We start from the raw sequence: 17193 nt of genomic DNA, 5'->3' as shown, positions 1-17193 counted from the left end.
CCTCGGGTAGGAGTATCATGAGACAAAGCCCCGCCCTCTAAGGGTGCTGTCATTATCAGAGAGGCCAGCATCCGGAGAGCAGCCCGATATCAAAAAGCAAGCGCATGCAAGCACTCAGCTAGAAGCGGGAATCGCTCTTATACTAGAGATCGGTCAATGCCCAGCTTACTAAAGGCACGAGACGGTTTGGCCCAAACCAATGGAGCAATGACGTTTCATATGCGGCTCTTCGGAGCAAAGCACAGCGCTCCCATGGAGGAAAAGGATTTCGCATGGCGCAGGATTCCCCCACACGGCGGGGGGCGAGCGAGGGGAGTGCAAGCGGGGTGGAATCTTGACAGAGAAACCTGCAGAACGGACGCCCAGTGACGCCGTTAAACGACCACCACTAGCGTACCTTCCCAGCGGGATTCGTTCATCAATCACCACGCAACACAAAGCAGTACATCAACAGCAACAAATCCGCGACTCGCCCTTCTTTTTTTCCAAATACTGTCTGCTTCTCACAAGACCACTGAATCCTTTTCCCACCCGCACCTCATCCTGAATTCTTAAGACCCTGAAGGGGACCCTCACGGAGTTCGCCCCTCCATCCCACTCTCTCGGAACTTTTGAGAGTCGCTTTCGCACCGCCTTGCCCTTCTCACAATGGCAAGCCCAATGACAGCCACGCAGCCCATCGGTCCTTCAACTAGAAGTAGCACCATACAAACCCGTCCGTCGCCGGTCCTCCGCCTAAGCCTACCCTCTGGGACATTACGCCTGCGCGCCGAGCCTTCTGAACAGCGCCATATACAATGGGCTGAAGATGTGATAGACAACGAGGGCATGGGGAAAAAGTCCTCCAAAGGTAACTCGCTGCCCCAACTACCCCTCTCCATGTTTACTACCCCACGTTCTGCTCTATATCACCCTGCTGTCTTACCTTGAGCGAAAGCTGACAACTACAGTCTGCTGCATCTACCACAAACCTCGTGCAGTTGATGAATCCTCCGACGAGTCATCCTCAGACTCTTCTTCAGACTCTGAGTCTGATAGCGAACCTGACAACAGCACGGCCAGACCACTAGGTGCCGGACGACGAGGACGTGCGCAAGGACGAAACCTACATAATCACTCTCACCGCCACCACGACCACGACCATGACCACGACCACGATGGGGATCGTCCCGCACGAAGCCAGCCTAAGAGATCCCAAGCCAAGCCGCGTAAACGAAGCCCCAACGCCTACGAGAAAATGCCGAAGAAGCGGTAATGGCGATTGGAGTAAAAAGATACGGGCACGATGTCACCATAGATGAAATACTAGCATGGAGCCCAGAGGAAATGTAAAGGGAGGGTAGACAAACTGTTGCATCAATGAAAAGCATGGCGTTAAGGGGTTGGAACCTTGGACTGCATGGCCCTCTTCACTTGTATCACTGCTGTCATCATGTATAATGGTTGGATGCGTGAGTCTACGTGTGATCGGAGGTATAGTGGCCCTCTGTATGCTAGAAACCAAATGCGACAAAGCAATAAGCTTCCTCAGATAATTATTTTACTTTCGTGGGATTGACCCCACTTCGGCGATTATTGGCTTACATTGTGACACGACCCTATGATACGTAGACTGCACAAAGCACACTTCATCACCTAGGACAAAGTTGTCAAATCCACTCCACAAATTTACTAGGCTACTCCGTTAGAGCTCGTAGTAGCCATTGCTGATGATCTTATCACCAACTTTTGAGTTTGAGCTTCTACCTTGGACGGTAGCCATTCCTGGATAGACAAACCCCACGCTAAGTCGGATGCACCTCGATTTCTGGAAGTAGATGCATCGCCTGTCTTGAATTCAGCTGCAGGTCTAGCGACCAGAATCTGCATCCTCTGAAAACCATCCAGGTATCTAGTCCGTATTTCAACAAGTTACGGGGCGGGTGGTGTGCTTCGTTGAGCTACACGATACTTAAGCAGGTCTTGGCAGTAATCCTTCTGATAGCGGAGTTCTCTCCGCTCAATCCGCCATACTCCCCGACGTAGACTGAGGCAGCAACGCAGCTTGCTGGGTTGGTATACGAACAAGCGTCTGAGGAAGTGGAACTTCTGATTCTGGCTTTTTGGATTCAGCTTCTTCCTCTTCGCCCTCTTTGGGTTTGGAAATTTTCGCTAGGTAAAAGAACGGTTAGCTCCGCAAACTCTGAAGAAAGAAGAGAAGAGAGTGGTTACATACTTGATGCAATGTTGATTGCCCGCAGCACGTTATGCCAATTTGATAGTACCGCCGCTATCGCTATAGCCAGTCGGAGTCAGCATCGTTCCTATGTTTACGCGGGGTTTCGCGGTGTTAATTGCTTTACCTTCAGTCCCGTCAGAGAGTGTTGCCAGCTTCTCCTCCAGCGTCTGCATTTGATCTGCCAATCCCGCACTCAATGCTTGCAATTCTTTCAGATTGGCCAGTTCTGCTTTTTTCTCATTGATGCGCGCGAGGAGGACAGGGGATTGGCCTGAGGAACTTTGCGCGTTGGATGTGGAGGGATGGCGGAGGTGGGAAGGGAGAGGACGGCTGGAGTATGACATTGCGACGAATAAACACCAAATTCCGAAACCTACCACTCGTTTAGATCTGAGCTGCGCGCGTCGTTGCCGTTGCGATAAGTCAATTGTGGTTCTTCGGTTGCTCCCCAGACGCAAGACGACCTTCACGTGTCAACCCTGTCCCGCTGTCTTGGCTCACCCGCCGCACGGACCCAAGTGTCATTGTTTACGACCAACACTTTTTGCCCTCCACCAAGCAACCAATATACCAAGCCGGCAACAACGACACTCTATGCCTCAAAATTTCTCCCACGGCTTCCCGCACCGTACAGATAATATATATACCTACTACACCTACCAGTGCACATGGCGCGCCTGAACGAAGCTCCTGCGCCCACGGAGTCCATTGATGTTGGTGAGTTAAGCATAAGAAACTGGATAGAAGCAACAACAACTGACGACGAATTGGGGGAGATAGTTAAGCGGAGATTTCTGAGACAGAATCGAGAACTCGCAAAGTAAGCTCTCGGGCTAGTTTATGATATGTGAAGCTAGAATTAGCTAATGATGAACTTCCTAGAACCAATTCAACCCAATCCATCCGCATCCGCAACCTTGAAACTGAAGGTTCCCGCCTCCTCGCCGAAAACCTGTCCCTGCGTGAACAAGTCATACAACTACAAGCAGCACTTGAAAACCAGTCGAATCGTCCCTCAGCGGAGAATATCGATGCAGTTAGGGACAGGTTGGAAGCGAAGATACAAGAGCTGGGGAGCTTGGTAGCGGAGCTGGGGCAGATACAGAAACCTGGACCAAGGTGCGAATCGCAAACGGCAGCAACAAGAAGATCTCCGGATGAGAGGAATTGGCGAAATGGATTGGGGTTAGGGGAATTTATGGATGGGCAAGATGGGAGGCTACCAACGATCTCAGAAGACAAATATTACCCGCGAAGGACGATGAAGTATGTTTAGATGCTGCACAATATGCTAGCATGGAATTTGCTAACCTTAAACAGTGCGGATGAGCTTAGGGATGTTTTGGAAGACCCAGACAGCCAATCACCGGATTTAGGACCTCCACCTGTGGCACATTTTGAGGATGAAGGTCCTATAAAGTTCCAATCTCAGCCAAACCAAACCGAGGATACTGTCGAACAGGACCAAGACGGACCAAATCCGGCCTTATCCATTAATCTCGAAACCCGAAAGAAGCGAAGGGATAGCAATGCCAAGATCAGTATCAGGAGGATGTCCGTTTTCCAGTCGCCTCCTGAGGGCGGAGAAGAGGGAACAACTCCATCGAACGACCAGAGTGCCATCCGGACTGGTGCGAAGCGGAAACTAAGCGCAAGAGAAGAGGAGGAATCGCAAGACACTGGAGTTGAACCACAGGGAGATGACTTCAGATTTAGTCGTAGGACCACCTCTTCCACTTCTGATGACACTGCAAAAGATGCCGGTAAAGATCCTCGAATCTTAAATGCAACAGATAGGAAAGTCCTCGGAAATAGTATGTCTCTCTTTCCCGTTTCTTCATACATTTGGTACTGACATGTCTCAGAATCCGTAAACACCGATCCCATCCTCTCGCCGAAGAAAGCAAAACCATCTATGTCGGACAGTAAACCCGACGCCAAAAAACCCATCCCCACATCTAAAGCCCTCTTTCGCCCTCGTCCACGCGACCGCCGCACCCCTATAGAACCCCTCGAGGTCCCCCCGGAACCCGCCACCAACCCCATCGAAATCGTTGAAATACCCCTCGACTCCCTCCCTCCCAAGACACCCGCTGGCGCAGACCCATTTTCCCCACCCTCAACCGAGCCATCCACCGCGCGGCCCGAATCCAAAGACACCCCACCTCCCGGCGACCTGAATCCCTCCGCGACCTCCACCGACCAAGCCAGCGCAGCCGGCCGCACAGCGCGGCGCGCCCGCGCCCCGGTCAACTACGCCGAGCCGAACCTGATCAGCAAGATGCGGCGGCCGACCAAAGAGCTCGTCGACGCCGTGGTGCCGGACGGGCGGCGCTCGACGAGCGCGAAGCCGGACGAAGCCAGCGCGCCGCCCACGACGGTCGAGAAGGAGAAGGCGAAGCTGCGCACCGCCGTCATCGAGCGCGAGGGCGACGAGGGCGACAGCTCGGCTTGGAAGAGCCTGCCCTCGGCCGCCGGCGGAAGCGCTGGCGCCGCGGACGACGTTGGCGAGCCGAATAGCCCGCTGAGCAAGAAGACGGCGCGCCAGAACCAGGGCCAGGGCCAGGGCCAAGCGCAGGATGAAGCGCCCGCCGGCCCACCGACGCTGAACTCGTCCGCTGCTGCGAACGCTATCTCGGCCCTGATCTCGGCGTCGGCGACATCGCGCCGCAGACCCGTCGCCCAGGCCTCGAACCCCGAGCCAGAGAAGCGGCCGGTACCGCCGGATCCGTCGGGCGAGAGGAAGGAGAAAGAGAAGGAGAAGCAGAGCCATCTCGCCGTTTTCGACTTCACGGACTCCTCGCCGCAGGACACGGCGTCGGGCCGGCCGCGCGTCGATCTCGCGAAGCAGGCTCAGGCCGGGCGCAGGCATTCGTCTGTCCCGGCCTCTGCGGCGGGCGCGTTACCGGCGGTTTCGGCGAGGCGGGGCGCGGGGGTAAGGAGTGTGAGTGCTGCGGGTGTGGCGGCGTCGAGGGAGAGGGAGAGGGAGAGGGAGAGGGAGAAAGGCAGTAGGGAGGTGAGACAGGCGAAGAGTTCAGCTCCGTTACGGAGTAGTAGTAGTAGTTATTGCAGTAGCAGTAGTAGTACGGTGAACTCTGGTACAGGAGATGAGAGCGGTGGGGAAAAAGGGAGTGGGAGGGGCGAGAGAGCGGCGGCGAGGCGGCGGAGCATGATGTTGTAATTTTCAGATTGGGCCCTCTTTGGTGTAGGGAGGCGTTTTCTTTGGGGCTAGGCGTGTTTCTATGTGCAGTTCAGCGAGAGCGTTTTGGGAGATTCTTGGTGATGGGATATTTGGATGTGTTCTTTCTCTTGCTTGTAGTCTGTGCTCTGCGTGAGAATTTGTAGGTGCGGGTGTTTGTGATACGGAAAGGCCAGCCTTGGGAGATTAAGGAGAGGAGATCCCATAGGGTTGTGTTCTTTGTTCACAATCTGAGTCTCATGTAAACCATCATCGATATGTTCTAGTTTAAGGCATCTAGTAGCACTCCATCATTTTTCCTTGGTACCTTAGAGCACTCTCCTTGTGAGCGCACATAGTTATCCGAATCTCCACTAAGGAAAGGGTATTGAGGCTTAATTCTCCCGCACCCGGCGCCATTAAATTGCCATATGCCTCAATCATCTGGCGCAATCGGTCTCTATAATGCTTTATGCCTCTCCTTCAACAACTTCTGTCGCCTGTCATCCCGTCCTAACCACGAATGATACCAGGTCGGCTCCCCATGGCTGATGCGACAGTTCTGATCCCAGCGTGCGCTCGGCTTGAAGTCGTGAGTCCAGTAATCCTCATCCTCGTCCGCTCTCTTAGGTTTGCTGTGGTCCATGCAATCGAGGCATAGACCATCGAAATAGCCTCTTGCTATTTTGCATGCTGACGAGACGCATTCAGGCCAATTGACGTTACAAGGCTTGCAATCTTTAGCAGCAGAGGTGTGACCAAAGCCTTCCAGACGATTGAAGATCTGCGTAACACTGTTCTTCGGGAAGCTTTCTTCGAGCGGGTAGACTTTGCATTTCACCAGCGCAGCGAGATATTCCGCACTGGTCTTTTGCCAGCAGCTGCAGGTGTGTGGTTCGGATAAGAGGGAACCGACTTTTTCCCATAATGGTCCGCGAAGAACTGTCTTGAGACGACCTCGAGCTTGATTGACGAGACCTAAAGGGTCAGATGTAAGCTCTTAAAAGCTGACTAGGTCTAGGCTACTCACCAACGAAATCCGGTGGTGCAAGGTGAATATGGCGATATTTCGGGCCAATTGGGTTCCGTTCAGTAATGTGACCTGGGAAATTGTAGACCAACCACTTTGTGACGTGAGCAAAACCGACCGCATGGTCAAAGACCCAGCATGGAAATGCCAGCTCGCGTGCGATTTCCGAGTCTAGTTCTTGCTCTTCAACGTTCCGATCGTACCACTCATCGAACCAGGGTCGTAAGTCTTTAAAGTTGAAGATGTATTTATCGCCAGCTCTAATGACGTGCCAGATTTCCATCCGTGGCATCTCATGTAAATGACCAAGGGCATCTTCGTGCAGCACTCTAAGCCACAGCTCCATGCTAACCCTAGTATCGCCCTCCAACTCAGCTGTGGTCTTGTCAGATTTGGAGTATCTGAGCATGCCTCTGAAGTATTCCGACTTCGTGATCAGCTTCTCCTTAGAGACTTTGAAGTCTGTGATATGGCGTTGCTTCGCTCCGACTCTGGGTTGGACCTGTTCGATAACACGGACAGTGAAGTCGCTATTGCTAACGATAACAATGTTTGCATGGCGAATGTCTGTGGCATTGACAGGCATGACTCTTAAATCTTTCTGCAAGTTTAAGTGATAAACAATCAGATTCCAAAGGGATTGAAATTTCACAACACAGAGCAGCAGTAGTGCCCTTTCTTGACGGAAGAAAACTGCAAATTCCAAGAGTGAAGGTCCAGTGGTTTCGAAGCACTAGCTACAAAGCGCAGCTCTGAACCAGGCAACTTTAGATGAAAAAATGGCCTTCGAAAATTGATACCGGTCAATCGTGAGGTAGAGTGAGAGCTTGAGTGGATCAACGTCAGTTACTAAAGACCAAAGTATTTCGAGAAGCACTCAATGTTTACTAGTTACAATATACTCACCCGAAAACACTGCCTTGATGTAGACTACCACAAGTTATAGACTACCCTACCGAACAGAGCCATTAGAGATACCGAGAGGTAGCTGGAAGTGAAGACAGACGAGGAGTTTCGACGTCGCGAAGAGGTGATAGATGTGAAGCTCTCACGTGATAATATGGGGCTGGGTCCAAGTTGAAGGAAGCCGTATTTCTAGTGGTCACTCAAAACAAGACTAATCACTGAAACAGTGGCTGATGTTGGTTGGAATGGATATAACAAGCATAGGTACGAGTAGATCGAAGACAGTGACAGAGAAGAGGCAGATGTAGAAGAAACCAGCCATACCGCTGAAGCGTGATGAGATTGAAAGCTGACGATCAAGGGTAAGTTAAGAAGATAACAAGCAGCTTGAGCGCTGGCGGAGTGAATGAGAAAGGACGGTCACGTGTGAGAAGCTCAACCCAGAGCCCAAACCTTCATTAATTATCAGTACGCAGATAGTAGGTAGTCCCAAAGTTCCCTAGGGTATAAGTGATGAGGTCCCCAAGCTGAATCCCAACGAAGCCCGGCGCAATGCCAATCCATTCCCACAAAATACTTAGAAAGCAAAGCCTGACCCAGATACCTTCACTACGCCTTCCTTTCCTCCAATATATCACCTCAAATACGAAACATTCACGTTGATGGCTCCTTTCCTTTTCGCTTCTCCCCCTCGGTTGCAGCTGGAGGCTCCTCGTCATCCTCCATCTCACTTCCCTCACCAGTCTCTTTCCAATCTGAACCCCGCCTGCTCATCCTGCCAGGTCCAACTGGATCCCTTGGACTGGCTAACGGGCTTGCCGCTGTAGTCGTAGCCCCAATGCTTCCTGTGATGCTGTCCGTCTGGCCATGGCCCAACAGCCCGCTCCGTACACTTGCACCATCCACACCCTGTTTGCCAGCGTAATAGCTATTTCGCTCACTGCTGAGTGCCGGCGCGGCAACACCGGAGGAGGAATATACGCTTGCGCGTTCCGCACTCGCCAAGCCACCTACGCTTGGGCGGCTCTGCGGGCTGTAGATCGTGGAGCCGTCGACGTTACCAGAAAGGACGCTAAGAGGCAGAGATTCGCGGCTTCCTCCCCAAACTGATGACGGTGCAAGTGCACGGACGGAAGCATCGGTATCTAGGGAGTGTCTCCGACGACGTTTGGATGAGGAGGCAAGTGTTAGGATGGATGCGTTGTCGGTAAGTATGTTGTTAGCCGTTGCAGCTTGATAGGTGTTCGGGTTAGGTTGTGGGGTCAAGTGGGCGGGAATGGCGGGAGCGGGCGGAGAGATAGGATATTGATGCGAAAAGTGCACGGGCGCACCATTGGGATTTCCGGGTGTCTGGGGATTTGGGCCGTGATTATGATGACCTAGAAGGCCGGAAGCGGCGGTTGATTGAATGGTAGTGAGCGTAGTTGTAAGAGAGCGCTCAGAATGATTTGGCGAAGAGAATGTACTGTTTCCGCCTCCAGCGGTATTGCTGGTGCCTGCCTTAGACTGGCCGGTCTCTGAGTGTACAGTCTCGGGATTTGTAGCTACGGTAGGAGCGGTAGACTTGTTACTTGTTGCAAGGGTACGGCGATGGCCAGAATCTTGCTCTTCTAATGATGCATAGCTACCGTCGGTGTGCGAGGTGGGACTTGAGAAGGATAGATGGCCGTTGCCACCAGCGCGGAGGTGCCCAGACTCAGGATATGGGTTATTCTTCGCAGTAGTAGACTTCTTAGCTTTGGATTGTAAAGGTCCATGGCTCTTCTTGCCAGAGGCATTGGGCGTATCTGAGGACGAGGAGTTCTTAAGATTCGCAAGCCGTTTCATCCATGCAGCGAACGGCCGTCTGCGGGTATGTCGGTCTATCGCCATGAAGATTAGCAAATAATAAGAATACGGAGGGAGAATGGAGGTGAGAAGGGGGCTAATGATGGGAGAATCGGCGGCTGTGGGAAGAAGCAATCATCGTGGCGCAAAGAAGTACAGCAAGCATACCATGTGGTCTGGCAGCAGGCTCCGCAGTAGCCATTCCTGATTGTTCGCTAGGCTAATCAATGATTGACAGAGCCCAAGAGTATACTGGGTTTCGAGGTTGGTATGATTTCGGGTTGCACTTGGCGGTGTATTCACAGGCTCGGAGGTGTACCACGTGGAAATAATTGGGCTATGACGAGCCTGAAGAGTTGGCAGAGGGCAAGGAAGTAATTGAAAGAATCACAACGAATGAAGCGTAACTGTTGACAGCGGGGGAACACCTTTTTAACAATGGCAAGGCTGCGAGGAATGATGATGTTTTGGACGACGGCCGAGAGGCGCCGCAGCGTGTATTTCCGCATGCGTCGACCCTACGCTTCTACTTGCAGGTAGGGTCCGTGCTCACAGGGGTCCAGGCCCTGGACGCCCGCTCCTGGAATGCTCCAAACCACAGCTCTGTTCTGCTTCATCCTGGCCTGCATTCTCCACCATCGACTGCATCTGCGGCTGAGCATGGCTGAATGCAGATGCCCACTAAACCTAACGTGTGAGAGAGGGGAGGATAGTTGCGTTCATGGATCGCTATGGTCCGCCAAACTCGACAAAAGGCCGGATGATACCTTCGCCCTCTGCTAAATCTAGCAGCGGCGGGACCATTGCCAGAGACGCTAATAGCAAGCAGCCACAGAGTGCTATACTACCTCTCCCCACCGACGCTGTCGCTCAAATCAAGTCATCAACCGCTATTATCTCTCTCTCGGGTGTGGTCGCAGAGCTCTTAAAGAACTCTCTGGATGCAGGAGCAACCAAAATTGAGGTCACTGTTGACTTCGTCCGTGGAGGGTGTATTGTCGAAGACAATGGCTTAGGTATCTCCCCAACAGAATTTCGTGAGGAAGGCGGCTTGGGGAAGATGTACTGTAAGAAAATAGCGTAGTCTGCAAAAGATCCAGAAATGCTTATACATCTTAGGTACCTCGAAGTACAACAGTGAAGGCGTGGTATTTGGTCAACATGGCACATTTCTTGCCTCTCTTGCCGCCATGTCACTCCTGACAGTCACATCCCATCACTACCAACATCGTTCCCATAATACCATAACCCTTCACCATTGCAAAACCATTGTCAGACAGTTGCCAGCTCCGTCAGAGCAGGAGATCAATTTTCGAGAACATGGTACTCGAGTGACAGTCCGAGATTTGTTTGGAAATATGCCTGTGCGGGTAAAACAAAGGGCCATGGTGCTTGAAGGGAAAGCAGAGCACGAACGGCTTTGGGAAGGGCTGAAAAAGGCCATTACTGGGTTGCTCCTCGGCTGGACAAACCCAGCGCTGGTCAAGCTCCAAGATTCAGACAAAAGTAGGATGCTTACTATGAACGGGCAAAGGTTCAACACACCCATACCCATGGACTGTGAAGGGAAGCTCGGGGAAAGGAAGTCACCATCAGAGCTACGATCTTTGCTCAATACTCTGACGCAAGCTTCGTATATATCGCCTGATGACTGGAGTTCTTGGGTCCCAGCATCAGCTTCCACTACTTCTATTTCAATCAGAGGAGCAATATCACTGAACCCAGCCCCCACCAAACGTGTGCAATTCCTATCCCTAGGAATTCGGCCAATATCACCTGATGCTGGAAACAACGTGTTTTACGATGAAATCAATCGCATATTCAAACTCTCTAGTTTCGGTTCTGTGGAAGATGCTTCGGATGTTGATGAAACTGAAAAGGAGCGCCGAAAGTTCGACAATCGATTCAAAAGCGATGGCTTCACAAATCGGCAAATAAGAGGGGGCCGTAAAGGAGTTGACCGATGGCCGATGTTCTCTCTACAAATTTCCATAAAAGACTCTTCTCCTATTACCATGTCTGAAGACGCCATCCTAGAGAACGAGAGCAAACTTCAGTGGGTAGTCGAAGTGCTTAGTGCTATGGTGACACAATGGTTATCAATCCATCATTTTCGGCCCCATAAACGAAGAGCCAACTTAACTCAGGGTAACTTGAATAATGCATTTGCTCCTTCTAGCAGCGTTAATGAACGGAACCCCTCTCCCGCTCGCGGTATGAGGTCACAACTCGTCCCAAACAATTCAGAGCTAGGATCTCAAAACCCTTTGACTCCAAAGACGACTCGCGCTACAGACGTGACAAGTCGAAAGCGGAAAAGAAGGGCTCCGACACCTTCGGTTTCAGGCTCAACTAACCGTAGCAAACGTCAAGCCCTAATGCACTCTCAGAAAGAGCATTTTGCTGATTGGAGCAGAATCAAAAGCGGGAGAGTTGAGTTCTATGATAAGTTATGGAATACGAAGAAATCGACTCCGAAGACCGCGCAAGGGTTTAGGAGCCCTTTTGAACCAACTCAATCACGCTCCACGCTCAATGAGTCAAACGATATGGCTAGAGGTAGCGCCTCTGAACCGTCAATTTTCAATCTCCGCCCTATCGCGCCTGGCTCTCTAAAGGGTCCCGTTTTGTCTAGGGCCTCTTCGCCCCCTACATCAGCATCAACAAATGTAAATGATGATATTGAAGACCGGCCCTTGGAAAGCAATCCGGAGCAACAGGATGAATATCTCCAAGACGAAACCATGACTTGGACGAATCCAGCAACGAAAGAGAACTTTCTCGTGAATACTAGGACTGGATGTGTCATTCCACGGCTCCCATATCGTACAAAATCAGACTCGTCCATTGCGGCACGGAATGTTAGCACACTGTCCGATTTTACCAAATCGATGCGTATGCGCCCGAGAGATCATTCAGCTACCACTCGTGGTAAAAAAACTCCATGGCTGCAGAGTTTTCTCAAAGATTGGAACAATCCAGTATTCAATCAGTCTGAGAAAAGTATTCCTCAAGTATCCTTGGTGGGTTTGAATGCAGATATCGCCGAGATAGGTCGTGCTAGCCACCATCAATGCTCTCATTTCGATTTTAATACGGCTGTCAAAGAAATTTCAATACCTAGGTCTAGTAGACTATCAAGGAACGCGTTGAGGAAAGCTAAAATAATCGCACAAGTCGACAAAAAGTTCATCTTGGTCAAGCTTGCCGAGATCTCTGAATCGACGACGCCGAAGCAACTTCTCGTCCTAATCGACCAGCATGCCGCAGACGAACGGATACGCATCGAAGCTCTTTTCTCTGACCTCTGCACGCCCTCATCCAACTCCACTCATGTTTCAGTCTATCAATCTTCCTTTGGCTACGAGCCACGCATAAATTACGCCATCCTCGCCACACCGCTCTATTTCCTCGTCTCCGCGCAAGAGAGCGGCTTGTTCTGCACCCATGCCGAGCATTTCGCCAGCTGGGGGATTCTCTACGACATCAATCCACCGACCACGTCTGCACTCGGCGAAAAACTAGCGAAACCGGGGACGACCCAGCACACGCTCATAGTTACGACTCTTCCGCCATCCATCGTCGAGCGCTGCAAAGCAGACCAGAAACTCGTCATCTCGCTCCTCCGTTCTGAAGTCTGGACGCTTGCCGACAACATTGCGCGCAGTTCTCAGGAACCGCCGAAACTGGCACCTGATTCGGATGAGGGGAATCACTGGCTACAGCAGATCGGGTCTTGTCCGCGTGGTCTCATCGATATGCTCAACTCACGTGCCTGTCGTAGTGCTATAATGTTTAACGACCCGCTGGACTTGGCGCAGTGCGAGGAGTTGGTTGCAACGCTGGCTAGGTGTGCCTTCCCGTTTCAGTGCGCGCATGGAAGACCGAGCATGGTTCCATTATTAGAATTGGGAGGTAGGGAATGGGGAGGCGTTGGCGATATTGGATTAGGGCTTGGGCTGGGACTTGATGAAGGACCCGGAGTGGTTGGGAATGGTAAGGGCAAAAGCACATCTTTTAGTGCAGCGTATAGAACCTGGCGGGAGAATGATAGCAAGGCGAGAAATAGAAACTGAAGGAGTCGGTCACAAGTCTTCTAATTCGGATATTCCCACTAAAAACCAGATCATCTCCAGAAGCGCCTTCGTCCAATCCGCACAGCTTGCATTGGGACAAACGTCCCATTCATACAATCAAACCCCAAATGCGGGTTCAACACCGCCGTCGCGTTCAAGCATACCACCGCATGTGTCGGGTTGACGATCCTGCATGTGCATCAGGGAAGGCCCCGCCCTCTACGTATCCGATAAAAGCGGCGGATATTGGCTCGTGCACCAATACCAACATTATATACATCTAATATTGGGTTATTTGCCCATTTGCTCTACGTATATTATGCAATTGCTTTATATAATATTTATATATATGCTGAATTGTCTTTTGGTCCATTTCTGTATTAAAAATCCGTGTAAACTGTATTAAACTAGCCTTTTTAGTCGTACACCTTGGTGTTAGTGCACGAGCCAATATCCGCCGCTTTTATCGGATACGTAGAGCCCGCCCTTCCCGAGTGGCCTGAGCTCGGCCCTTTGCCCACCCCGACAGTAATAATCCGCGGCTTACGGAGGTCGGTAACATAGCCAATTGCACCTTCCCAATTAGGCAGTTAGGATACCCCCAAGCTTACCACCCGCAGTACTACCTGTAAGAGCATTAAAGACACTAATATTTTATTTAGAATCCATCTAACCGTTAGCTAGGCAAAAGAAATCAGTAAATTAGGGTTGTAGAAGCCTCTGCTTTGGTAGTTAACGGTACTTAGGCGTCCCGGCGGTCGGGCGAGGCGCTCCAGAATTATGCGATCGCAGATTATATCCTCTCCTACCTAAGCAGAAGCTTCTACAACCTTAATTCTCCGCGTTCTTTGTGCCTAATTAACGTCCAGATATATTATATACAAAATTCTAGCATCTTTAGGGCTCTATTGAGAGTTTTCTAAAGAAATATATCCTAACTACCTAATTGGGAAGGTGCAATTGGCTATGTTACCGACCTCCGTACAGAGGTCGCTAACATCTAAATTTGCACCTTCCTAATTAGGAAACTAATTTGCTAACTCTCTTAGTATATTAATAAATTAATTTTTATATAAACCTTTATAAAATTCTAAATTAATTTTATTAACGTAGGTAATAGGGTTATAACGGTCGTGTTACGGACGCTTTAAGTACGATGTTACAAGTACTTGGAGAAGAGACGGAAGAAGCTAGTTGGTTGATACAAGCACGGTCCAGGATGGAGCCGATAGAGCCATATGACGAGGAATGGTAACCGAGGTCACATAACATGCTACGTATTGAACGAGAGGAATGGGAGGAACTTACGTACCTTATATATAAGACGTATATTACGTATAAGAAGGATTTTATAGGAGTATAGTTATATATTTAAGGACCCTTAGTCCCTACCTAGATAGTTCCTTCCTTATAGTAATTCTTAGAATATAATTAGAGTTAATCTATTAGGCAACTACTCTACTAGTTATTATTACTTATTAATTATTATTACTTATATTTCTTATACACCTAGCCCAATAACAGGACCCACCGTAGTTTTTACTATAAGGTTCCGTTATATAATTACTACCTAGTTATAGTATTAATAATAATAAATTAGATAACATGCCACTAAAAGCAGCCACTATAACGCTATTGACGGCGGTAACTATATTAAGGTTAGGTAACGACACTAGTATAGCAGATATTAACTTATAGTAACCTATAACGGTTAGATAGTTATAAGAGATAGTTAACTAGCTAATAAAAAATAATATAACGTTAGAAAATAGGATTAATAGGATAGGCGTAGCAAAGGTTAAGTTACTATTAATTAAAAGATACTTAGGAGAAAGATTAAAGCTTAAAGGATTCCTTACATAAATGCACTTTAAGGTTGCGTAAGAAGGAGCTAAGCTAGCAACGCCTATGGATTAAATAGTATACGCGGGATTATTCTTAATAGAAAGGGCACTTAAATAGTTTAAACCTTACCTTATGGAAATCCAGGTAAACGGAATAACGACTATAAACTAAGAGGTACGGTTTATATTCTTAAGCTGGAACGTATTTATAGAATAACTTATATAAATATTTAGAGACCTAGAGGCAGTAACCATAGTAGAAAGAAAACTCTAAGATATTACGTAATAAACCTTAGCAATTAAGTATATAATATAGTTCCAGATATTAGTAATATAAGTTAAGTAGAATAATAGGGCGCTTATAGTATAGTATAAATAAGGACTTAAGGCTAAAGTTTAGAACGTAATTATCCTAATAGAAGATACGGAAACCCTAAGGGAACTAATAGATTAGGCGATTAGGGTTAATAATTAGATCTACTAAAGGGAATAGGCTAAGAAGGGTTAGGATAGAGTTCTATAGTTATATAAGGCGTAGAGTATATAACGACTAAAGCTAAGTTAAAAACTATAGTATAGCGTAGAGCTAATAGACCTAAGTAGTACTAAAGAAGCCTATAAAAGATGGAGTAAGAAACCATAGAAACCTAAGGGATAAGGATTAAGTAATTAAAAGTCTAAGGAGCAGAGGCTAAACTAGGGATCTTAGCAGTAGAAGGCGTTTAGGTAGACTCTATAGCAAAAATAATGGTTTAGAGAGGGAGCTTATATAAATTACGGAAAATAAGGTTACTTTATAAGGGATTATAAAGATAGTTAGAGATACTATATAATAAAAAGAACTAGACTAATAGTAGACGATATATATATATAAAGGGATAATAATATACTACAAGGAATAAAGGAGTATTTAATTAAAAGTTTCGCGTTTTATTATAATAACGTATACTAAATTTATAAGGACGCTAAGTATGGCGCAAGCTATTGGCTATAGGAGCCAGTACTTATAAGATATAGAGGAACCAATAAATTAGTTTATAGATTGGATATTAAGGATAATAAATTTAACGTAGGCGAAATATTTTATAACAATAAGGCAATAAGAGCGGTTTACTAGGAATATATAGCCATTAGAGATATTATACTAGAGGTAAAGGATAATTCCACTACGGAATAAGGAACATTAGTTAGGATTAAAACCCCACTAGATATAATATCTATTACTTTATGAGACGTAAGAGAAGTAGGATAGTAAACTACTTTAGCACTTAATAAAGGTAAAAGGCTATAGGCTTAAGATTCTTAAGATAAGATAAGAGATAACTAAGATTCTTAAGACGAGATAAGGTAAGCTTAAGGACCTATAACGGACGAAAACCGATAAAGTAGAGCAGTAGCTTAGTTTAAAGATATACAAATGAGCTTAGGATAGAGATTCCTATAGGTATAAGATTCTTAAGACGAGATAAGTAAGATTTAAGACTCTTAAGATAAGATAAGAACACTAAGTAAGCCTAGTTAGACTAAGGCTGGAGCTAAGCTTAAGTTAGAAGTAAGCTTAGGATTAAAGGATTTAAGGGGTTAAGAATTTGGGGTATAAATTAGGACACCTATAAATAAGAGATAAGGAGCTTCTTTATAGATTAGAGAATCTATAATATAAACAGCAACTAGACTAGGAGACAGATATATAGACCTAGAGGACTTATTAGTAGAATATAGTGTTCGGACTAAAGATCAAAATATTAATACTAAGATTAAGAAGTAAGAGAACTTTAAGGATTAGAGCGTGAGACGTAAACTAAAAGAAACTATAGAAGAATTTAGGCAAAGAATTATTATATAGCAAGAATAGAAACTAGATAAGAGATCTAGTATATTAGGACGTATAAAGGATAGAGCGCCGGTACACAGAATCACTAATAGGCCTAGGGTAGGCATATTAAGAGCTAAGTAGCTTACTAAACTAGAAGATAAAGAGGATTTAGGAATTCCTATTAGGTTCAAAGAACGATATATAAAGGGCTATTATAATACAGTAATAAGAAGATACTTCCTTATGGATAAGCCGTATATACTCTAACAGCTGTACTAAAAGTAGTATAGGCAGCGAT

The 17193-nt window shown here is 47.8% G+C and overlaps 6 protein-coding genes across 6 annotated transcripts; 3 read left to right on the top strand and 3 right to left on the bottom strand.

Annotated features, from left to right (window-relative positions):
• The first annotated feature begins 427 nt into the window (after positions 1–427).
• On the top strand, positions 428–1624 carry K441DRAFT_637405 (uncharacterized protein). Its single transcript, XM_067646507.1, has 2 exons — positions 428–850; positions 951–1624. Exons 1-2 carry the CDS (start codon positions 649–651, stop codon positions 1253–1255), a joined length of 507 nt encoding a protein of 168 aa, XP_067503507.1. The 5' UTR covers positions 428–648; the 3' UTR covers positions 1256–1624.
• Positions 1625–1924: 300 nt separating this feature from the next.
• K441DRAFT_696832 (uncharacterized protein) lies at positions 1925–2562 on the bottom strand (the record flags this gene model as incomplete). Its single annotated transcript, XM_067652929.1, has 3 exons — positions 1925–2151; positions 2216–2275; positions 2343–2562. The coding sequence occupies 3 exons, from the start codon at positions 2560–2562 to the stop codon at positions 2000–2002; spliced, it is 432 nt and encodes a 143-aa protein (XP_067503506.1). The 3' UTR covers positions 1925–1999.
• Positions 2563–2781: 219 nt separating this feature from the next.
• Positions 2782–5783, top strand: K441DRAFT_705899 (uncharacterized protein). The gene is made up of 5 exons (XM_067653626.1): positions 2782–2935; positions 2999–3038; positions 3101–3484; positions 3539–4032; positions 4084–5783. The coding sequence occupies exons 1-5, from the start codon at positions 2887–2889 to the stop codon at positions 5397–5399; spliced, it is 2283 nt and encodes a 760-aa protein (XP_067503505.1). The 5' UTR covers positions 2782–2886; the 3' UTR covers positions 5400–5783.
• Positions 5784–5856: 73 nt separating this feature from the next.
• K441DRAFT_563493 (uncharacterized protein) lies at positions 5857–6709 on the bottom strand (the record flags this gene model as incomplete). The annotated part of the gene is made up of 2 exons (XM_067643614.1): positions 5857–6374; positions 6427–6709. The coding sequence occupies 2 exons, from the start codon at positions 6707–6709 to the stop codon at positions 5857–5859; spliced, it is 801 nt and encodes a 266-aa protein (XP_067503504.1).
• An 851-nt stretch (positions 6710–7560) lies between these two features.
• Positions 7561–9640, bottom strand: K441DRAFT_705898 (uncharacterized protein). The gene is made up of 2 exons (XM_067653625.1): positions 9328–9640; positions 7561–9194 (listed from the first exon to the last, which is right to left on the bottom strand). Exons 1-2 carry the CDS (start codon positions 9359–9361, stop codon positions 7987–7989), a joined length of 1242 nt encoding a protein of 413 aa, XP_067503503.1. The 5' UTR covers positions 9362–9640; the 3' UTR covers positions 7561–7986.
• A 129-nt stretch (positions 9641–9769) lies between these two features.
• On the top strand, positions 9770–13551 carry K441DRAFT_637390 (uncharacterized protein). Its single transcript, XM_067646506.1, has 2 exons — positions 9770–10226; positions 10279–13551. Exons 1-2 carry the CDS (start codon positions 9881–9883, stop codon positions 13233–13235), a joined length of 3303 nt encoding a protein of 1100 aa, XP_067503502.1. The 5' UTR covers positions 9770–9880; the 3' UTR covers positions 13236–13551.
• Positions 13552–17193: the final 3642 nt, after the last annotated feature.

The sequence above is a fragment of the Cenococcum geophilum genome, assembly GCF_001692895.1.
Source record: "Cenococcum geophilum 1.58 unplaced genomic scaffold K441scaffold_24, whole genome shotgun sequence".
NCBI lineage: Eukaryota > Fungi > Ascomycota > Dothideomycetes > Gloniales > Gloniaceae > Cenococcum > Cenococcum geophilum.
The sequence above is the reverse complement of the archived record's forward strand: the minus strand, read 5'-3'. Positions and strand labels throughout refer to the sequence as shown.